This window comes from Pyricularia pennisetigena, chromosome 5 (genome assembly GCF_004337985.1).
Source record: "Pyricularia pennisetigena strain Br36 chromosome 5, whole genome shotgun sequence".
NCBI classification, from domain to species: Eukaryota; Fungi; Ascomycota; class Sordariomycetes; order Magnaporthales; family Pyriculariaceae; genus Pyricularia; species Pyricularia pennisetigena.
In genome coordinates this window covers 2,038,644-2,060,940 of record NC_043743.1, presented here as the reverse complement: position 1 = coordinate 2,060,940, position 22,297 = coordinate 2,038,644, and the positions used below count along the sequence as shown (strand labels likewise).

General features: G+C 50.1%; 6 protein-coding genes across 6 annotated transcripts; 1 reads left to right on the top strand and 5 right to left on the bottom strand.

The window, feature by feature from the left end:
* Positions 1-10,101: 10,101 nt before the first annotated feature.
* Positions 10,102-10,777, bottom strand: PpBr36_08544 (uncharacterized protein; the record flags this gene model as incomplete). Its single annotated transcript, XM_029895673.1, is given in 3 exon segments — positions 10,102-10,296; positions 10,310-10,403; positions 10,692-10,777. Coding segments are annotated over 3 exon segments (375 nt in total), but the record flags the coding sequence as incomplete, so codon positions are not given.
* Positions 10,778-12,560: 1,783 nt separating this feature from the next.
* Positions 12,561-12,947, bottom strand: PpBr36_08543 (uncharacterized protein; the record flags this gene model as incomplete). The annotated part of the gene is made up of 2 exons (XM_029895672.1): positions 12,561-12,815; positions 12,909-12,947. The coding sequence occupies 2 exons, from the start codon at positions 12,945-12,947 to the stop codon at positions 12,561-12,563; spliced, it is 294 nt and encodes a 97-aa protein (XP_029747181.1).
* Positions 12,948-13,387: 440 nt separating this feature from the next.
* On the bottom strand, positions 13,388-14,012 carry PpBr36_08542 (uncharacterized protein; the record flags this gene model as incomplete). Its single annotated transcript, XM_029895671.1, has 2 exons — positions 13,388-13,549; positions 13,656-14,012. 2 exons carry the CDS (start codon positions 14,010-14,012, stop codon positions 13,388-13,390), a joined length of 519 nt encoding a protein of 172 aa, XP_029746769.1.
* Positions 14,013-14,063: 51 nt separating this feature from the next.
* PpBr36_08541 (uncharacterized protein) lies at positions 14,064-14,384 on the bottom strand. Its single transcript, XM_029895670.1, has 2 exons — positions 14,265-14,384; positions 14,064-14,123 (listed from the first exon to the last, which is right to left on the bottom strand). The coding sequence occupies exon 1, from the start codon at positions 14,380-14,382 to the stop codon at positions 14,269-14,271; it is 114 nt and encodes a 37-aa protein (XP_029747714.1). The 5' UTR covers positions 14,383-14,384; the 3' UTR covers positions 14,064-14,123; positions 14,265-14,268.
* Positions 14,385-17,293: 2,909 nt separating this feature from the next.
* Positions 17,294-19,020, top strand: PpBr36_08540 (uncharacterized protein; the record flags this gene model as incomplete). Its single annotated transcript, XM_029895669.1, has 4 exons — positions 17,294-17,457; positions 17,541-17,611; positions 17,688-17,774; positions 17,837-19,020. The coding sequence occupies 4 exons, from the start codon at positions 17,294-17,296 to the stop codon at positions 19,018-19,020; spliced, it is 1,506 nt and encodes a 501-aa protein (XP_029747715.1).
* A 786-nt stretch (positions 19,021-19,806) lies between these two features.
* PpBr36_08539 (uncharacterized protein) lies at positions 19,807-21,052 on the bottom strand (the record flags this gene model as incomplete). Its single annotated transcript, XM_029895668.1, has 2 exons — positions 20,269-21,052; positions 19,807-20,174 (listed from the first exon to the last, which is right to left on the bottom strand). Exons 1-2 carry the CDS (start codon positions 20,876-20,878, stop codon positions 19,807-19,809), a joined length of 978 nt encoding a protein of 325 aa, XP_029747184.1. The 5' UTR covers positions 20,879-21,052.
* Between the last annotated feature and the right edge of the window lie 1,245 nt (positions 21,053-22,297).

Here is a 22,297-nt window from a genome sequence, read left to right as displayed (position 1 = left end):
GACGGTGAGGCTCCAAGGTCATAGTTCGTATCAAACAAGTGGCTCTCGTGTTACTTGGACGTTATTAACCAAGACCAAGCAAGAATTGCAATGGCCATCTACCGGGTACGTACATACAGTAATAATAAGAAGTATTCCAACTTTTATGACTCTGGTCGTATTTGAGGGTAATTACATTCATCCGATTGGGTTACTCGGGCAAGACCTTTCCATTTCCAGTACATGCATATTTCGTTAGCGCAACTCTGGCCTGTGTTATATTCCCCCTCTGGTTCTCTCTCTCCTGCTTTTACTCTGACCGCCGCCATCACATCACATCACACGTTGAAAGCTGCATGCAGCAGACAAATAACAAATTTACGTCTCCAGCCCGTGCGGATGGCGCACCGAGCGGATATGACGCGTGTATGACGACCCTTTTTTTTTTTTTTCTCGACACGACTGAGACAGCTTCTCAAGGCCGAAACTCTTTTGCAGTGGCCTACTGCTTCGGGACTTTCCGGGCCTGAGGGGAGTACGAAGTAGTATTAAGCATGGAACCCAGGGGGTCAAACTACCTACTCAATGGTACCCAACGTAGTAGAGTTTCTGTCTCGTAATCATTCTCTTGTTCAAAATAGGTTTCGATTGCCTTGTTCGTAACCCACCCCGTCCCCCTAGTTGCCCAACTGAGCGAAAAGAGGCAAGGGGGAGGGAGGTTCAGAAGCGATGGAACGGTGATGATCTTCGTTCGGGCTGGATTCCCTAATGCTACATCGGCAGACGACAAAAGCAGTCGTGTTTTTCTTGTTGTTTTCGGATATTGCGTCCTCCTACAAACATGCATTGAAACACCACTCACCGGTTATGGAGATCCGAAAGAGGGCGTGGGGGACGATAAATGGGTAGCTAGCGGCTTTGTGCTTTGTTTGCGGATGGCCATGCTGAGGACTTTGTGTGCATGTGTGTGTGTGTGTTGTGTGTGGCTCTATCTGGTGTTCATCACTCCGAATGCTACCCTGCCGACCAGGTAGCTATTGCGAGGCAAGTCGGGGTTTTGGAGTACCTTGGTTGGGAAGTACAATTGTCAAGCCTGCAGAACGCGTCCTTTGGCGCGAGCACAATGGTCGAGAAGGGGGGGAAAACGCCATGCAAATCGCGGCAAGTAACATACCACTCGGCATTGAGAGGGAAATTACAAAGGATTTCAAAGAGCATGCATAACAGAGTCAGGCCAGAGAGGAGAGGCAGAAAAAAAAAAAACACCGCTTCCTAGTCTAGAATGGGATGACAAGCCTGGCTTCGGAAAGGGACGGCGAAAAGATGCCTAAAATGATCATCAGAAAAAAAGAGATAAAAAAAAAAAAAAGGGACAAAATAGGAAAGGAGCCGTTCACCCCACCAGCTCTATGCCGTTGTTACATTGCCCCGTACTGGGGCCAGACAGCCAATCTCGGTGGCTCATTCCAGAGTGAGTGCAGGCAGTCTTTTTGGGCGGTACAATACAAATAACTACCTACCCTGAACAAGAGTGGGCTCCTCACGACATAATTGATGCAATTTGACCAAAAGATCATCACACTCGCTGCCTGCCTGCCTGCCTGCCACTAATTGTTAACCAACCTCCCGAAATGCACCGATCTTGGTTCGCTGCCGTCTCTTTCATGGCGTGGCAACTGCCAGGTTACTGCGACGTTACGACAGGAAACGATTGTATTCCCGCCGTGTACTGTTGTTGCAAGTCTCTACACTAAAGTACTTCATGCGGCACTTGGCCGAACCAGGCAGCCCAGCCCAATCCTCGTTCTCCATTCAGCATCCACCATCACCGTCACCTTTCTCGGATATTGGCGCAACGCTGCAACTCTGGGACGACCATACCGTGGTATTTTTTTTCTTTTCTTTTTTTTTTCTTTTGCAAGCGTGGGGACACGGACATGGTCTGCTATGGCGTGCGTGCATCCGCAACTTCCCTGCTTGCCGAGATCAAGGCCAGTTCTCCGCTCGATTCCTTCCCAAAACCGGGCCCTTGTCACGCTCCACGACACAGACGCGTCGCGATACTTTGTTGGTGGTTCTTTCCGGACAGGCGTCAACACTCATCGCCAGTTGCGATGCCTTTCTCAGTGTGTGTCCAGCTTCAATGTCAATAATGTTAATTAGCCTAGCATCAGTCTAGCCCTGGACACCTTGCTACCTCCAGCACCTGAGTCGAAACATCAAGGCTCAAACTCGGGGGACTTTGACCACACACTTGGACCAAGAAGGGTCTAGCCCAGGCACGCGCTTCCCAGACGTTGGCAGCGCCAAAATGAACTGGCCTTTTCTCACCGGCCCCACTCGGAACCAAAAGGACGCGTCGCGACATATAGGGGCCGCCGTCTGTGATATAGGCCAGGTTTTTCACGGTACTGTCGGCAGAGCAACCAAAGGGTCGATGGACCCGATGGCGACGGCCGCCACCGGCCGGGTGTGAAAAGACACACATTGCTACAGTCATGTACTGTCACAGTACAGTGACAGGACTCTCTCGGCCACCCGCCAAGACACGGCACGAGATAGAGACAAAAGATTGATTGGTTCTGACGTTTGCTTACGCCCCTCCCTACTCCTCCTCCTCCTCCTCCTCATCTCCATCTTCCGTCCCCTCGATCGCGTGGCCCGCGATGGGTGTTTTTATGAAAACGTCAGTGGATTAGGGTAGCTTTGGCTGTGGTTCTTTGCAGATTAGCTGTCTGCCGTCGGAAGCCAAGAGGGGCCACCTGGCGTGACTTTTTTTGCCTGGTCGGGGCTGATGACGATGCGATGCGATGCTAGGACATACTTTGTTGCCAGTTTTGGGCGTGATCTGCATAAATAAAAATTGGATGTGTGCGGTTCAGGTCCAGGATAGTTATCCCTTGGACCCATATGCGCACCTGGAAGCCTTGTGCATGTTATGCATGCCAAGAAATGCTTGAGGCGGGACGCTTCCTCGATTCATGTGTGTTCTTTGTTACTATATTTTGCTTTTCGCGCTCCTTTGCGATACCCCATGCTACTTCGCTGTATGGACAATCTTCTTTTATATTTTTAAACCATGACATGATTCGATCAAGTCGGTGAAAGCCGGTGGACGAAGGACCGGCAGGGGGTTGCTGACTTGTGCGCTGTGTGTTATGGGCCCTCATTAATATTGAAGAGCTTAGTCTTGGACGGACCAGAAGCCGGTAGCTTCTCCAACAAGGACCGCATTCATCACGTTGTAAATTGGGTCGCGTTACATACAGTAGTTCAATTTCCCTCTATACGATATTGATTCTCTACTGGCAAACATGCTTTTCTAGAGCCGTCGCCCTCTTTTATTTTTTTTTTCTTTTTTCTTTTTTTTTTTTTGTTGTTGTTGTTGTTGCCCCAGTTCCAAGGCACCCAACCCTATTTGGCATCCTTTTGGTCCATTTATTACGAGTTTAAGCCTTCGGGGCAGTTGCCTTTCTGGCCTATTTACTCATGGCATCAGGTATGTCCGGGTGAGTCCTCAACTATAAAGTACAGGATATCTTTTTTTAGTAACTTGTTTGTCATACAAAAGAGTTCCATTCAGTTAGATGAAAGCCTGGTATCGAACGTACTGTTAAGCCTTGCAGTTAAAGTTAGAAAAACAGCCCTGCGAATTATCTGTTGCAGAACCCCTACTGTGCAAAACTATATTCGCATAGTTGTACGGCTTCGTAGTGGCGAAACTTTTGCTGTAAATCACTGGGCTTGCAAGAGCAGTTGGCAGTAAAGCCACGATGATGTAAGTAGTCGTAAAGTGCATTTTGTTGCGCGGTATTATCTAATGTTTAGGAGAAAATTTACAAACGAAAAGAACGTCAAAATAATAAATAATAATAGGGGAGCAATTTAGGAAATGGAATGTGGAAAATCTACAAGTAAATACATAAGGGCCGTAAAAGGCATACTTATATTTTTTTCCACTTTTCTAATTATAGTTTAAAATTTAATTATAACTATTTGTATTCTTTGTGCATTAATTACAAAATTACCTGCGCTGACTAATCTTCTATCTATGACTATCATCATTTATGTGCTCTTTTTCCCAACCAGGGCCTCCCGCCTTGTCAAGGAGATCTCCCCTCAGAATACAGCACCACAAGTACTACTGCTTTTAAATTATTAGAATATTCACGGCACTCTCACAAAAGGGGAGGGCGACGGCTTTGGGAGGGGAGGAAAGCGACGTCGGCGTATGTTGCGTGGGTGACAGTGAGAAAGAAAAAAAAAATTCCCTGCGGATAAAAAGGTTGTAAAATGTCCGAATGCAAGTGGAGAGAGTATGCAAAACGTCTGAGTGGGTTCCTTGAACCCTGAGAACCGCCCCCCTGTACAACTCAAATCACGGAACCCAGGTTACCCGTGTCCTGGCCTGTGGAGTAAGCTAGCTGCCTGCCTAGTCTAGTGCAGTCTAGTCACCCCCCATGGCAGAGCAGCACAGGCGGCCAGAAACACCTTCCAGTCTAAAGACCTGTCAAAGTCTAGGCTCGACAACCGACAACCGACCGTCGCATCGAGATGAGAGATGATTATGTGGTGGATTTGCTTTTTTTTAGGCGAAAGATACAAGTTGCGTCTTTTCGAACACACTACTAGGACTTCTTGGTGACTTTTTATAGGCAGTGCGCCGGTCCAGTGGACAGGCATCGGGCCGAGACACCGGCCAGCCCTGGCTTGTTGCTCCTTCCCACTGCCCATTTTTTTAGTACCGGAAAACAAGTACACCCAACTCATCCCATATCTCAAATGTCACGTTATGGAGCGGCCACAGAGACAACTCGGCTGTAGATGATACACGCGCTCTCGATTTTCAGTGATGACAGCTCGACAAAATCTGTTTCAGGCAGAAGATCAGGTCACAGTCTATGTGTAAGCCGCAGGTAGCTGGTTGGGGAAAAAAAAGGGGTTGATGTCTCTTTGAAGTTGAATTCTAGTGATGAACAATTTTATCAATACTCTACAGCAAAATCACACAAGAACACAGGAACTCTTTCTCTCTACACAGGGAGCAAATTCCATGTCTTTGTTATGTTATCGTTCTTCTTCTTTTTGTGTCTCTCTCTTTCTTTTCGCAGCTAGCGAACCCTCTGTCCACCTCGGCCCTATTTGATAGGAAACCCACAGCAGCTTGTCGATAATTTCCCTCGTGTACCAACCGAAAGAGTTTATGCCAACGCCTCACATCTTGGGGGGAACCGCAAGAACCTTACGCAGGACTGCGAGTCATAAAAAGTCAAGGATTGATTCTCGCCTCCATGAAAGCTGCGGAATGAGGCTTACGGCGACACAGCTGATTACTACAGGACCCGTTATCGAACATGACATAGAATTGAAGACGTCGTCAAAAGAGGGGGAAAACGAAAAGGGATTGGGCGGAGGGATACCGCGCCCCCTCCCTTCCCGTCCTGCTGTCGCCGCTTGAGTGGCCAAGGAAGACGCTCTACAACTTGGAGGGAGAGTCGGGCACTGTTGATCCAGGCCTAGCATCCTGGCTCGGCCGCTTCCAGAGGGCTACAGGACTCGGCACGGGACGCATAATTTAAAGTACTCTGCCTGTCTTTGCCCCAGGCTGCAGGCACAAGCCCGCGCCCCCCTCCGCTTGAACGGGCCGCAGCAAATTATGAGCGGCTGGAGGGGGGGAAAGGCCAGACGGCCGGCCGAAAGTGACAATGGGAGGAAAGAAGGGCGTAGGGTAGAGAGATGGGACAAAAAAGGGGGGCTTCCCGCTCGAAAAGAAAAAGAAAAAAAAGCACAAAAGATCAACGGCTGAATGCGGGAGCTACGGGCCACGCGCAGAGGCACATCTGCCCCATCCATGACTGGGAGAGCCGGTCTTGATTTGTCAAGAGAGGCTGCATATCGTCCGTCGAATGGTGCTAGGGCTCGCAACCACAGAGCTTGAGAGGGAACTGTGCAGCCTAGGAATGCAAGACACAGAAGTGCGAAAGGGGAGGGAGGGGGTACGGCTAGAAAGACGGATTTGCTGTGGGAATCCCGGAGTCAGGGTGCATGACGAAATGGGGCGACACAAAAGGAAAGGAAAAAAAAGCACAACGCAGACAGGCACTGGACATCTACTGTGCTCACGGCCGCAAGCTAAGGACAGCAGAACACACCCCCCACCCCCGACGCTTGCCTTTTCACTGGATAGCTGCTGCAGTCGCCAGCGTCGAGTCCAGTGCTTGTCGGAGGAGCTTCTTCACAAAGATGTGAGATAAGGAAGCAAGGGTTTGCCCCGTCTAGGCTCTCAGTTTTTTTATTTTTATTTTTTTTATTTTCAGTTTATTATGGCATTCTCGGAGGCAGGTCAACCAAACGGTTACCGATGAGGAGGGGAAATTACCGGCGATGGGTTCCGGCAAGAAAATGACTGGGAGACGACAGGGCCTATTCAACATGATAGCTGCTGGCTCGTCTCACTGGTCGGGCGGCAAAGAGACTTTTTTGGTACCCCCTTTTTTTTCCCCTCAACCGATCGAGCCAGGAAAGTACCCAAGCTGGGATTTGTGCCTTTTTTTGTGCAACCAGCAGCAGAACCAGTCAGCCAGACAGCTGGCACTGACAGGTCGACCGAGAGAAACGAGGGAGGGAAGAAAAAAAGAGAGAGAGAGAGAAAGAGAGGCTCGCTTGTCAGCTCGTGGTGGGTGTGTGCGTATTTTCGCTGAAGGGAAGGGCAAAACCATGGTCGCAAAGTCTTCGGGTCGGGGTGGACACTTACCCATCCGTGCTAGCTGGCAGCCCTTGGATTAGTTTCTACCAGTTATTGCCAAGGGGGTGGCAACTGACTGGTAAGCTAGGCCAGAAGCGAGCCAAAGAAAGAAGATGCGAGGGGGAAGAAAACCACGTTTTGTTTTGCCTCTGTATCTGGCAACAAAGGAAGATTGAGCAGGGTAGCACTGCCAGCGAAGAAAAAATAACAGCAACAACAAAGACAATAACGATAACAGGATCGTCTGGGAAGCCGGTTACCGCTGGTGACCAGGTAGGCTCACAACGGAACGATCGAGGTGGTCTGGCGACTATAGCACCTGCACTATAGTACATCAAGCCGGTGTCAAATGCAAGCCCCGCCTTTTCGGCAAGCAATCAAAGATCAACAAGCAATGAGGGATGGCAAAGGTGAGTGAGTGTTCATGCAAGCGAGGCCATGACGGGGCTGTATGGCTGTTGCCAGCACGTTCGAGCAAACCCACTCGGTCAGTCAGGGCTGCTGATGAGACTAGTCATGGTAAGAGGCTTGCCTTGCTTGCTCAAAGTCAAAACTGGCTCGATGGGAAAGGAGGCTCAACAAACAATACGCTGGCCAGGAAAGACTTCCCAAGGCTGCAAAAGCTCGGCTCTAAGTATGTCTTGTCTATTGCCAAGGACGGCTGGCTTTGGTGGGTATGGAGCGTGCTAGCTCTCTTGACGGCCAAGTCTCAATGACAAAAGTGACAGATCGCAGCGGAGATTTCATAGCCCGAGCCTTGACCCGAGCGTTAGTCTCTACAGTTATAGGTATATCAAAGCTCTTGCAGCATATGGGCGGTCGGAGGATGGCAGTTCCAGGGTCAAGCAATCGATCAATCCCTTTGGCGCTGAAAATCACTGACTGACTAACACGACTTTGATCAATGACAATCATTACGTGTACATAGGGCAGAAAGAATAAACCACGTTTCATCTCTCCAGTTCAAGGAAATTAACTTTCTGCCAATATGACAATCTCGCCCACGTCTCAAACCTTCGCGGGAAGTGTAAATGCCTGAAAGTGGACGGGCGGGTTCGTCAAAATGTGACAAAAAAAAAAAGTGGTTGACGACCTTCAGAATTGCGTCTTTGTGGGTCAAGCGAGGCGATAACAGGGACCTGATATAGCGTTTGCTGGCCCACGCTTTTGTCATGTCCATGGTGGCGCTGTAGCAACTTGAAATGGAAGCGAATGCTTTTTTTTTATTTAGTAGCAACATGATTATGTTCAGACGAAAAACACCTATTTTTTTTCTTCTTTTTCTCAAATGTCACCTAAACAATCTTCGTGATCCGAGAGGGTCGTGCTTAACGAGGTGTTGTAGCTCAAATTCCATACTTGACGTATATACACACCATGATACATACACTATACCCACCAACCCACCCACCCACACTCACCTGTTCACAAAACACCAAGAAGCAAAGCTTCCTCACTTCAAAAGCATAGAAGCCCATCACAAACAGGTCACTCATGCCAGAAATAATGATCGGTAGAGGTTCACAAATCAGGGTTTCATCTTGCAGTGAGATGAGATGGCATCGCTTTGCAGCAAGGGGTCCCTGCGCTAGGATTACGTCCACTTTGACTTCAGGAAGCTCAAGACTCCGTTCATGCCGAAAAGAATTAGAGGTTTCACGATAAATCTGGCGAGCGCTACAAATATGCATACACCAAAAATGCTAAAAGCACCGGTGTGATATAATTCGGATGGCAAAAAAGAGGAGACCGTTCAGAGATGGGCCTTGTTATAGTGCATAGCCGTACAGTACAGACGGTAGTGGCAGTGCTTCAGAGTAATGTTGGCTAAGGCTCCATCTATAGTTGAGATTTATATTCTTTTTTATTTTTTTTTTTTTTATTGCTTAGCATACGAATTTGGAGCACGACGGATTAGTATATTGAGTGTTACCACGGAAGAGTGATCGTAGGGCCAGATCCGGAAGTGCGGGACGGGAAATCATTAGACGTAGACCAAGGTACCTAAGCAAGGAGTGCAAGCCGAGCCCAAATCCTCCCACCTCCAAACTCTGGTTCCTGCCTAGTCGCGGATGTATGTTTTCTTCCCGTATTATAGTTTAAAAGTCCAAGAAAGGATACCCCAAGTGCAAAAAGTGACAGAATATCAACAACGGTATAGCTCCGTGTGATAATGTGCATAGCAAGTCAGCTTGGAGTGGAACAGATTGTTAGATGTAACCATGAACCGTTGAAAAAGACCCCTCGTGATAGGAACTCTGGTTGCGGGGAATTATGTTTAATTGCTAGGTTGTCTTGTCTTGTCTGAATTTTGGTTAGTTTACACTTTGTGATTGACTGGTTGCCATTAGGAGAAAAAAAAAAAAAAAAAAAAAGAAACACAGGCTGTGGTTAAGCTTGTTGCATCGCCAATCTCGGCTTGTTTCCGTAATCAACCAGACAGGCAACAGCTTTGGGTATGAGGAGGGTAAAGGAGCCAACAAAAGATGGTTATGATCTTCGTCCTGATTTCGAGATTGGTTGACTTGACACCTTCAAATCCAAATTGGGTTGCGGGAACATGCACATTAGTACGGTCAGCCGAAAAGAGAATGTGAGTGGGGTTCAAGAGGCGTCTAGATTGGCCACTGTTTTGGAAAAGAATGACTGATTAGGGTAGTCGCCAAGTTGCATGCTCTCTGGACACGGACTGCACTGTCGCAATAATTAATTTGATTTGTAATACCATAGTAAATTCTGCACTGGCCGGTTTGCACTGACAGCCTTGAGCTTGATTTTGCTCGAATCAAGATGAGGTGCCAACCCACTTACAAATATCCCCAAACACCCGGCCCCGGCAGTTTTGAACTGTTTCCCAAAAATGCGCTGTTGGAAATATTCCAACCTAGAAGGCTATCCCAGTCTGGGGCAACTTTCAGCGAAACACATTAGAATCGCTTTGCGCTTCTGGCCAAGAGAAGAAAGTCACCCACCCTGGCAGCGAGGTACCTGGCACGGGGAGCTAGGGGAGCTAGGGCCGGCCGTTTGATTGACTGCCTCCCTGCAAACCCCCCCACGGCAGAGGCTTGAAGAGACCCCGCCCCCGCAAGCATGAAAGACTGCACTGCGTACAACCTTGCCGATCAAGTGGCCTGAGGAAGGTTCCGGACAAGAACTCGCTGTATGATCTGCCAGTAGCGGCGCTCGGGATCCCAGCTAAGATCTCGGTATACCCGATGATGGAGAAGAGTGTGCTGCGCCACGAAGAACGGTGAGGATTCGAGAACAAAATGAGCCTTCTGCGAGATTGTCAATGCATGATGCTTCGAATTACGTACTAGGCGTTCGGGAGAAATCCTGTCTAAATTCACCCGCAGAGCTCCAACACTAATCCCACCTAACGGGCACGGTCGTGGACGTTGCTTCTTGGCGCTGCACCAGTCAGTGCCTAATTCGGCAGCAGTACACCACACGCCTGTACACCTACGGCACATGGCGCGGGAAGGTGCGGTGCGCATTGAAGATAACAATCGTGACGAGAAATTTGACTTTACCACGTGATGCCAATAGCACATCAAGGAGAAGAAAACATCCTTAGCAACTCACCGACAAGGGAGTCGTATCGGCCGAGAAGTGCTGCAAGCCCCACCTAGTCGGAACACGCCAGCAGGGGATCGTTTTGGTCTGTACGAGAGAGTTGCTGTTGAAGCGGTCAACAGGAGAACCATTGCGCCCGCCAAGGAAATTCCGCATGGCCACTTGCGAAGGCATGGAAACCAAGGCCACGATGATTCAAAGAGTAAAATTAATATATCTACGGGCGCATGGGAACACAAGCCCCGCCCCCCCTATACTCCTTGTTTTGTCGTACTCCGTAAAGGTGGTTGGCGCTTTGCCTGGAAGCGACTGTGCATACGGCAAGACCCTTTCTTCATGTACACCAGAGACAACAACAATTCGGACGAACGAACCACAGATGCAGACATACGGAACGACCGATGACGGCCCATCAAGATTAGATCGGGAATAATTCGACGACTGAGGCTGTGCCTGATGATCCGAACACCCGTTCATCTCGACACATATACAACAAATATTACACAGCGACAAGGTATTGTTACAAGGCAAACTATTGTAGGTACCTAGGTCGATGTGTTGTAACGACTTGCTTGCTGCTACGCTTGGACAACAAGATGACCAGGATATTCTGAGCCGCTCCAGCCGAGAAACGCGTGATTACTGCTCCGATTATTAACAAGAACATAAGGCATTCCATGTGATTTTTTATAGCAAGTATGTCTATAATATACAGGGCACGTATAATAAAATATTGCTGGGCAGAACTATAACGCAATGCAAGAGCGTTGGTTTGCTCGAATATTTCCCTGGCAACGAATGCTAATCCCAATCTGGACTTTCCATGAGCTAATCCCAGCTGGTACAGACCAGCATCGCTTAATGAGACGGTAGCAGACGCATGAGGGAATTCATACACACAGAAACAGCTGTGAGCGATGTTCGAATATGCAACCGGTGATACTTTCAGCCGACTAAATTCTCCGAACATGTACGCTAAACTAGTCATTAGAGTTCCTCGTCTTGTAGCCCGACTCACAGACGGCCAAATTAAATTCAAAACCAAAAAAAAAAACACACACACACACACACAAAGAAAAAAGAAAAAAGAGTTCTTAATTAGATGGCGCCACGAACAATTTCGTTTCTGTTGACCGACAGAAACATCATAGCAGCATTATAATACACTCTGATAACAATCGTGGAGCGCTTCCGTCAGGAAATCAGCTCTACTAATGGCAGGTGGGATATTTTATGACGTTCGCTTGTGCTTTGACCTTTGTTTGTCCCAGCTAGGCAAAACAGGAGGGGTTGTTAACATGCATATTATGAGTAGGGTTGGGGGATGACGAAGGTCCGAAAGGAATGACCGGGATGGTGTTCCGAAGCATCATCTCATCCTCCCTTCCAAGACTTCGACGAAGGATTCCTGAGACATTCTAGACGAAAATCATTTTTGGATCTACACAAGGCTTAACGTTTTTTTTTTTTTTTTTTTTTTTAAAAGGGGGTCTTGCGTTTGTCATTGCAGGCCGGCTGTCCCTTTTGTTTAGCTCTAGCTGCCAGGGGAGGTGCCTGAACGAGAAGTCTCAAACATGGAGGCGATCTCAACCAGAAAAACGCCCCGATGGAAGCGCGCAGAACTGACAGCCTAGTGGAGCTCCTTTTTCATTTCACTGACTAAGAATATCCAAACATTTGCGTGATAAAAATTTCCACTCTCTTTGTTGTTATGTATCCCTAAAACAAGCATAGCGCGGAGTAATGATAAAATGAATTATATAGTATAGTATGTATAGAGCAGCAATACTATGTACATCAATAAACTACAAGGGGGGAAAGCTTTGAGCGCGATATGAACATCCAGCCTTAATCTCTTGTAAAGTCGTAGCGGCTGCTGAGGCGACATTGCAAGTTAATGTTAGGTGCTTTAGGCCCGGGTGAGGTAGTGTCTGGGTGGAGAATGAGGGACAACCAGGGCACGAAGACAGTTGCATTCGACCCCGTCGGCCGTCTTTCAGGTCGCATCAGCCACACCCCTTTGCCGATTCCAATCCTGTTTCCAATGAGAAAAGACTGGAATACTACACTCCTCTCGCAGGCAACGGAGACGTGAACAGTATCAATTTAAATAGGTAGGGAATTTATTTTATTTTATTTTTAAATTCTAATTTTTTTTTTTTTTTTCAGACACTACCTTGTGATCCTGTCCGCTATACGCCATGTTTTCTCTTTGTTTGCGCCCGAACTCTGATGGCGACGTGGCGGTGAGCAGCATGGATTAGTTCAAGGTCGCAGCAGTAAGCCTGGTAACAGACCCTGATAATTGCCAGCATTCGTCGGAAATTTTTCTTGACCTCCCCACACGCCCGCAAGGAATCAGTCTGTCGTGAGGGCGCAAAGTTTGGCAATTTGGCAGGCAAAAGACAGGTTTCTTACGGGTTTGTAGGCGGCACGCTGAGTCGAGGGATGGCACAGTCTGAATAGGCCGTTGTGGCTGGAGACGGACACAGTGCGGGTGGACCCCAAGAGCCGGCTAGTGAAGCCAAGCCGTCAGTTATCGACATGGAGCCTGATGCAGAGAGCCCAGGTTCGTTTTGAATTTGGTCTCCACACCAGCTTTCCTTACCTTGCCGTAGTGCGCTTTTGCTGCCGGGTGCCGCGACATTTTGTGGTTGCTTTTTTGTTTTTCTTCTTTTTATCCCACCATTTTATTTTTATTGTCCCTCTCTCGGGACAACAAACCTGCCGAATCAGGCAGGGAGGCATCAATGGCAATACTGAAAGACTAGCAAAGTGCTTGATGGTCCATGCCGCCCGCATGTTCTGGGGTTTTCTGGACCTCTGCGCAGGTGCCGCAATCATTGATGCATCAATCCTTCATCATCGACATCATCGCTGCTACAAAATTCAATGGACGCCCCTCAGTAGGGCTGGCCGTGCAGCCGTAAGTAGTAAATGCTGACCGTTTGACCGCTTGATTGAAATTTTCCTTTCTTCCCTTCTCTTAGCTTTTCCTGGTGCTTGAATACGGATAGGCTTCCCTGCTAGCGGGCCGGTGCCACACCGCGCCTGACGCGACGCGATTGACATCACTCGGAGGTTTGTTCAACGACATGACATCGGAGCTTTAGCAACGAACGTCCTATAGTAGCTTAGCTTGTCGGAACAGCCGCCGTCCGAGCGCCTTGTGTGAGTGCACTTTTCAGGGAGACAGAACCACACCCCTATTATCTGGCGCGCGACCCAGTCTCCTGTGTCGATGCAATCCTCATGAACGGGAGGTGATTGACAAGAATAATGTCGAAAGCATGAAATTACGACGTCAATTACAATGGAAAGTTAGCGTTGGGACCCTGGAAAACAAAAAAAGCACGTCCGAGCTGGATATTGAGAACCAACAGGAAACGAATTGTGAAAGCTCCCCAAAGTATAAGGCGACATGCGCTGTACGCATCAGCGCAGCGCCTGCAGGCGCACAGACAACGGTGCCCACAGAAGTTTGCGGCCCTGCTTCTGTGGAGCTTTCCCACGGCTGGTCTGGTCCTTCACCCGACTCGAGGACAGCAAGTGACAGAAAGAGCTCCTTCCCCCATTGAAGCTTGCCTTGGCTGGGTTGCCAATACGCTCGTTCTGGGTGCCGTATCCACAATAACACAATAGGCAGGGGCAAGTCGACAGACAGCCCACTTTGCACAAACTTGTGCTGGGACCCTAGTCTGACAGCTGCCATGGGTCAAATAACCAGTACTCAGTACAGACCGGGACCCTTGCTCCCGGGTGTTACTGCACCGAAATCAGGGGATCAGAAGTGTAATAGGTACTTGAAGGTACCTGACCTGACCTAGTAGTGGTGGATCAAGGACCTGCCCGGCTGTCCCGCGACCGGATTTTTTTTTATTTTATTTTTTTTTAAATTTTTATTTCTATACACACCCACCACTCCAGGGCCCCTGTCCTTGCATAACATTTCGTACCGACTTACCGAGCTAGTTCCAAAGGGCCAGCAATGAAGGACTCGAGATGGACAAATGTGCCCAATCCACACCACCCAACACCACCTCCCCGCTGTTCATCCTTTGCACAGCGACCTTGTCGAACATGCCTGTTTCCCCATCAAGGCGTCAGGGGTCTGTATGCTCTTGTCGGGCGGGCATGCTTTATCCCTCCTCCAAACATGCACACGTTGTTCATCACCAAGGAACAAAGAACACCACACAAGAAACAGCAGGATGCTGGTATCGGGTTTATGCGCCCGACTGGCTCCGCCCCTGTTTTGACGACTCTAATCTTCCATATTCTCGTCATCCTCACCTTTTAGCTGGTGGCTAATTTACGGTAGATCTAAGTCTAGGTAGGCCATACCTTGAAGGGATAAACACAAGAGAAAGAGATGGGGAAAAAATGGAAAAAATAAAAAAGAGAGAGAGAGAGAGAAATACATGTAACCCATGCATACACACTCAGTAACACTTTTTTACTCAGATATCACTCCGTATCGCCGCATTCCACAAAACAAGTCGCACGCCCAGAGCAAAAGACCTCACACTCCATATCATTAGCACTAGGCCTTGTTTAATAAGCCACAGCCCCAATCCGGGGCCTTGCAACAACTGCACACCCCCCCTCGCCGGCAAGACCTCGTCGTCCGCCCACACCAGGCCGGCTCCCGACTGGGTTGTGGTGCTGGTTGTTAATCATAGCAGAGGCGGCTCCAGTCTTAATACGACTGCTCTCCATATGCTATTACAACACTGGCGATATAACCTATCTACCCTGTCCTGCACTCTGCTCCCCGCCCAACCAGACCAAACTTTCAAGCCCATATCCATTGACCATTCCCATCTCATCTCCAATTCTGTGACCGGTTCCCGCAATCCCTCCTTGGACCGCGTTTCTTTTATTCTGTGTATCATACGGGCGGCATTGTTCTGATCGCCAGGTAATCGACTCTGCTATTCTTCTCATTCTCTCTCTCCCTCTCTCTCTCTCTTGCGACCAACAATCGACCCCTTCTCTGAAAACTGGTCAACAAATTCGGCAAAAGACGCGTCTCGACTACAGCTGCGGAACAAAGTCTCGCTGCCAGCCATATTTGCAGAACCCGCGTCGTGCTCCCGCAATCATTATCGCCGTCTGGTCTCGTTCCCGAGCCAAGTCCAGCCTGGGCGTGGACTTCTGAAGCAGCCGCATACGCGCTCGACTGGGAATAGCCACGGTCTTGTAGGGATTGGAAGTTGGTGGCAATACCAACGACGTCGCGCGATTCCCTTTTAGAACCCGACTTGGAACGACAACAACTTTGAAGGTTAGGTCCCGGCTCAGGAATTAGCTTGTCCCCGACGTGCGAGAAATATTTCTTAGAGCACAGGAAGTGCGGAGGTCAAAAAGAACTTACCAGAAGCTGCGGCGCAACCAACATCATCCGGCGCTCGAACACAATCACGTCTTGCCGTTGACCTAAAAAAAAAAAAAAAAAAAGTGAGACCCCACCTCCGAGATTGCCACCACCCGGATTTTCAGAAGTTCAAAAACCTTCTCGACGTAACCCGCGACATATTGGACACGTGGGAAACCTGCCGCAATCTCGGCCCAGCCACACCATACGCGCATAATCATCTACCGAGTGCCTGGCCGATCCCGAGCTCTACTCAGGGTAAAGTCGGTCCATCGACTTGAAGTGCACCATCACAAGCATCCGGAAGCCTGCACAATATCCTTCCGTGTCGACTGGCAAAGTACTTTATAGGTGCCTGCAGAGACATAACCAACACTGCGCGGGTAGATATCCTTCACTTTGAAGACCTGCTACATGCGCATTTCCTTGGGCCACCGATTCAAAGTACGACGTAGCAGAGGGAGGGCACCATCGCGGAGGTAATACTGGGTGATACTTCTCTACACCCTTCTTGTACTTGTAATCTTTCTGGCTTTTTATTATCAGGTGAGCAGCTTCTTCTTTTTTGTCGCCCATTCCTATCCTCCTCGCTTCCCCTCGCCCCACCAGAAGGTTCAAGGGCCTTGCCCCATAGCCCAACTGCTTGATGATCTACAACGGAACCAAGACCAGCCGGGATCTGCCTCCTCTCTACCACGAAGTAGTGTCCCAAACCGGTCAAGTTCCAAACCATGATGGCTACAGCAGCTTGAACTACCACAATGCGTCTTTCCATCCGATTGTGTGACAGGTCTCGGCGAACAGCAGAGGCATCGTGCGAGCTGTGGTCGGCGTCATCATGCACCAAGATTTGCCATACCCGGGGTCGCAACTTCCGCTATTCCGCCAGCCTCCTGTCACTTTGTGACAGAGGCTCGCTGTCTGAACATATTCCCCCCCCCCCTTACCCATGTCCCGACCCGACCAAGGCGCCGCCCATGCTGCTATCAGTTGCTTGCTTTTCGAGACAAGTGTCCGAGAGACAACGATGAACGGCTTGCCTGATCGAGTACCATTCTTTCATGCCATTTGGCTCTTGGTCTGAACATTCCGACGATTAACACTGACAGATTGTCAGCCTTGCTGATTCCCGTTCCGACGTAACTCCCCACGAAGATCGACACTTCGAGACACATAAGTTGTTGGGCGACCCAGAAACTTTAAAAGACCCTTTAAGCGGCTTAAACTGTTTTTTGGAACTGTATCACATTAACTACCTTGTCTGATTGTACGAGTGCAGCCATTGTGAGTGATATGTCCCTCCAGGACTAGATCGATCTTTACCTCACGATCAGTCCATGTGAGCTTGCTACAAGCGCACCCGCTAACTCCAGCAAGTCCACTAGCAAACAAGAAGCCAAGCGGTCAGAAAGATATCGTCTCGATCGGACTCCCGCAGCTGCTTCAGAGCATTGCCACTAAGCACCTAGATATACACAAATCTTACTCCCGACTTTGGACTGGGATGCGATAATATACGTCAGAGTTGCTCGGGCTTTCTTTCTCGGGAAAGAGCATAAGAAGCAAAAACATAGCAAGCCGTACTACGACCGACTACATCCTCTACACTGGCTGTCATGTCGCTTCCGAGCATCGGGTCCGTGGGATCGGACAGGATGGCAGCGTACATGCACGGGCAACAAGTTTACACAGGCCAGTTTGGTGACCCAAACTTGACACCGCCGCAGTCAGAAACACAGATGTCGGCCCAAGCATCTGCACAAGCAGTGGGACAAGAACCGTGAGTTCCTTTCCGGTATCCCAAATGACCTCTGGGCGAGTCGGTCGAGTAGTCTCCGAATGACTGACAACTGATGAATGCAGAGAATCCGATTATAAACTCGTAATACGTCAGGAACCTCAAAGAGCTCGGGTAGCACAGGGGAAGGAGAAGGGTGAGTTATTGGCAGCGTAACACAAGATGTGAGGCGACCCAAACAAACTTGGACTTGGAGCTAAACCGAGTATAAGGAACAGACCGAAAGCCGATCGATCCCCCGCCCATTGTCCAACTGATCAGGACGGCTCGGAGCGACCCTGCTCAAATATATCTCCAAAGTAAGTTGGCATACGTCAGGCTGACTTTGAGAGCTGAAAGCTTGTGCTAACGGTCCAACAAGGCCCTTATTATTTTATGGCGTGCACGTTAATCAAAGGGAGCGATGACGACCCCGATCCGAACCCGAACTCGATGCTAGGCACATTAGTTTCCTCCCTCCACAAGCTCCGAGACCTCAACAATGAAGACGGCGGGTTTTTCATCTTTGGCGACCTCTCGATCAAGATCGAAGGAGTGTTTCGGTTACAGTTTACTCTGTTCCAGATGAAGGACTCGACGTGCGTTTTTCTGGACTCGGCTACGTCACAGCCTTTTACGGTTTACCCCCAAAAGAACTTTGAGGGTATGGCCGAGTCGACCTTCCTCACGAGGTCGTTTAGCGATCAAGGCGTAAGGTTACGGGTTAGGAAAGACTCGAGAGCAATGACGACGCGCAAGCGAAACCATCAACACGCAGAGGTTGCCAAGAAGCACTCGGAGTGGGATAGGAAGCAGACATCGGTTGTATCCCGGCACAGCAGCATCAATGACAACGACAGCACGCCGACGGATGCGCGCGGGCCGGGATCTTTTGCTGGTGCCGGCAGCAGCGGGTATTACGACCAGCATCGCTCGCACTACGGCGAGGCGTACGGCCACGACACGTACTACAACGCGGGGCGGGCAGTCAAACGCCAAAGACATGAGGTCAGCCCAGGGCAGTATGCGCTACCTGACATAGCCCAGCAAACATACGCCCCGAGGCAACCATCATTTTCCGACTCGGTCGCTTCCATGTCGATGCCGCCCGTGACTACGGGGGCGCCGTCACTGGCGGGCATCAACCCAATGAGCAGCCACCATGGGTATACGGGATCCGCACATCCTGGCTTTGCGCCCCATCGCATCAACACACAGGTCGGTGGGTCGCATCTGGCTCCCCAGCCTCACTCGGCAATCGCCTCGGTGTCCCAAGGGTACCAGTCTCCCAGCACCCACCACCAGCCCCATCCCCATACGGCACACCCAGGTGGCGGGCAGGCCTACCCGTCCCCATCTCCTCGCCAGTCGCCGGGCACCGCGCCGAATTATCACTACAGCTCGCACCACTCGCAACAGACACCCGTGTCACTCGGACTCGAGACCTATACGTCGGCGGGGGTTGTCGGGATGCCAGGCCCTGGTCAGTTGGTGGGCAGCTCGGCTCCGAGCCCACATCTTGGCCAGGGCTATCGGCATGGCATGGTGAACGAGCCTGGGGCTTGAGTCGGCTTGTTCATTGGCAGAGAGAGGCCCGGTTTCGATTCTTGAACATGACTTCGGGATTATAAACTTTTAGTTTGGCATGTTAGTCTGTGTCGAGTGGGGAAATCACCTACTAGACACCGAGATCTTGAAGCGCATTTGCGGATCTGGGGAGTTTTGGGCGGGGGGGAGGGAGGGTTGCTTTGTCTGTTTATTTTGTCCCTTTTCACTTCATCGGCTCCCGTCAAATGTAAGAGGTTGGTGATCCTGGTTGGAATACCTTGGGTACTGCTCTTGTTTGACTCGAAGCTTTATTTCTGGTATACATTTTAAGGCATCTAGCACACATATGGGGAGGAGGTCATGGGCTTGTCGTCATTGATGTTCTGCAAAATACCCCCTTTTTTGTTGTCACTTGGTGGACAATTATTAGAAACGTCTCTTTTCTCACCTTTCTTTTCTTATACATAGTTTATTTCTTTTCCCCTTCTTGTTTACAAAACCCCAACTGGACCATTATAACACTCTTATTCCTCACACGTGCGGTATGACTGTCGAATCGACTCTGCTGGCTGGCTGGCTGAAGATGCGAAAGCTAACCACATTCCGGCGCCCTATGATTCGATGGGACTATATGTTCTCATTATTGTTACCAACTCTAACCCAGTTGACTACTTCAGCGCTTCCCTTGTTGGTCTTGGGGCTCCAGACAGCTGGTTCACTCGTGCGCCTGGCTGCCTTTGCAAAACCCATCAGGAGGAAAAGCACGAATGCAGCGTCCCCCGACGCACCTCTCGGACCATCCATCTACATATAAGAAGCGTCATAGAAAGCGGCGCTGCGGTGACCGCTGCCCAGGATCGAGTCGATGCCGACGGCCGAACCCAGCTTCCTCGAAAAGGACGCGCGCTGACCCTGCGACCCGGCGCCCGAGTTGCCGTACTCGCCAAACAGGACGTTGCTGGTGCGCTCGTCGCCCGTGTTCCAGATCTTCCACCCCGCGGCGTTGATGACCTCGGTCATGGCCGTGTTCTGGAACACGACACGCGCAAACTCGCGCCACGGTCGGCCGAGGTAGTAGGCACCTCGGGGCACGGTCTGGCCCGACGCCGCGGCGACGTTGCAGTTGTTGAAGACGTAATAGGACGGGTTGTTGTTGTCGAGACGGCCATTTGCTGCGGGGTGGGAGTTTGTTTGGTGTTAATAAAAAAAAAAAAAAAAAAAAAAAGTTTAAGTGGTGGAGCGGGCGCGCGGGGAGGCAAAACATACCGGTAATGTACCCAAGAGACTTGCCCAAGACCCTCACGTCGTTCTTCTCGAACCACGCGGCGGCGTACTGGCCAAACACAAAGTCGGTGGCGCCCTGGACCAGACACCTTGCGTACAGCTGCTTGCCCTGGTGGGCCAGCACGGTGTCCTGGAAGCCGGTGAAGCGGCAGCCATAGTAGCCGCTGTCGGCGTAGGCGCTCAGGGCGACGGCCTGGCTGCCCTCGCCGTAGCTGTTGTCGACGTTGACGTTGTAGAGCTTGAAGTTGGCGGCCTTGACGCGCAGCGTGGCCGTCTCGTCGTTGGACAGGCCGTCCTTTTGCGACTTGCGCTGCGTGATGAGCGCCCCGTTGGCGTTGTGGCTCAGCGTGTCGGTCGTGTAGCCGTAGATGGTCAGCTGGGCCTTGCGCGCCGGCACCAGCACCTGCTCCCGGTACGTGCCACTCTCCAGGAAGATGCACTGTGTGCCCGACGCCGTCGTCGACAGCGAGTTGACCGCCTGCTGGATGCTGGCGCCCGACCGCACCGTGATGCAGCCCGCCGGCGCGCTGGTCCTCGATGCCCCCAGGGCTCCTGCCGCGAGGGACAGGATCGCCAGCGTGAGGGAGACCATTGTTGCGATATGAAGCGGGGGAACGGGAAGGGGGGGCGGAGGGCGGTTTTTGGTCAAATCGCTAAGCCTGTTGTGCGGGGAGAGCCGGGGAGAGGAGGGCGGCAGGCGCTGCGAGGAAGGGAAGGGATGGGGTGGAGTGAATACATGCTGATCCCAGAGGGTTGGCGGCGCCTCGTCTGTTAATATATCTATCTGAGAGCATGAGTGACAGACAAAATGTCGGAAATGCCGAGAACTCTAGATTATTGCAGCACCTGATCTACTTTAACCTCGTCGCTAACCCAGCGGGAGCCCGCCCACACGGACCCGTCATCCATGTCATTGTTGGACAAGATAGGTGCGGTGCCTGATGATTGTGTCGATCTACAGGGTGTTTAGATGCGGACAAAAAAAGAAAATAGATCAAAAAAATCAAGGGTCCACGTCATTCTCGTCCAGGCCACCCCCTTGGCAGGTCTTTTTTCTTGTTGGTGGAATAAAGAAGCGGCGGGCTGCGTTCCTGTCAGGGGTTTGTCTCAGGTTCTGTGAGCAAGTCTATCGGTAAATTGTTGCGGGGGTTGTTTTTTTTCCCCAGGTTTTAATTTTCCCGCCCATATGACGATTGCCTCCTTTTTTTTTTTTTTCTTTCTTTTTTTTTTTTTTTTTTCTGCATTGCATTGCAATGCAACAGACAAGTGGTATTATTGTTTTTCTCTTTAGCAGGAATGGATTTTTATATTAGGCAATTTCTTTGTTCCGTCGAGCGGCATTATCCTCTTTAGGGAACGTTGATGCTGCAGATGCTTTTAAACTGTCTCGTTTGCAAGAAAGAAAAAAAAGAGCTACTGTAGATTAGATCTCCAAATATAAATTGTCCGGGAACCCGCCTGATTTGGTTTCCGCCAATACACGTCAGGAAAGCCGCTCTAGAAGCCGCCAATGGGCTGGACTTTTTGGGGGGACGGAATGATCAGCAAATAAAATATGCTTAAGTCGTCCGAAACAGTGGGATGTGTATTCCGGGTCCGAAACTTGCATTGTTAATTCGTGCGAAAGAAAAATCCCCCGTGTGTAGGCTTCTGCTCTTGTTTTTATTCTCTGTTTGGCTTGGCTGCTTAGCCGAGAAGACTGGACCTACTTACTTGGGTCTGGTCTGTGTTATATAACAACACCTGGCTCCTTTTCAACTAAACCCTCGCTTGCCTCGGCATAACAAACATGTTTACCTGTGTTCCCACTCTACGCATCGATTTCTTTGCCAACATTTCCAAGTTTTTCTCCTCCTTTCCCCCTTGCCCTTTAATCTCATCTCCCACCCCCTTTCCCATCTACTGTACTCTCCTCCAAGCTCGTCATGGCACGACACTACTTTGCCGAAAGCACGGCGCTGTTGAGGGTCCAAAAAGACCAGCTTCGAAGCAGACATCATCAATACTGAGC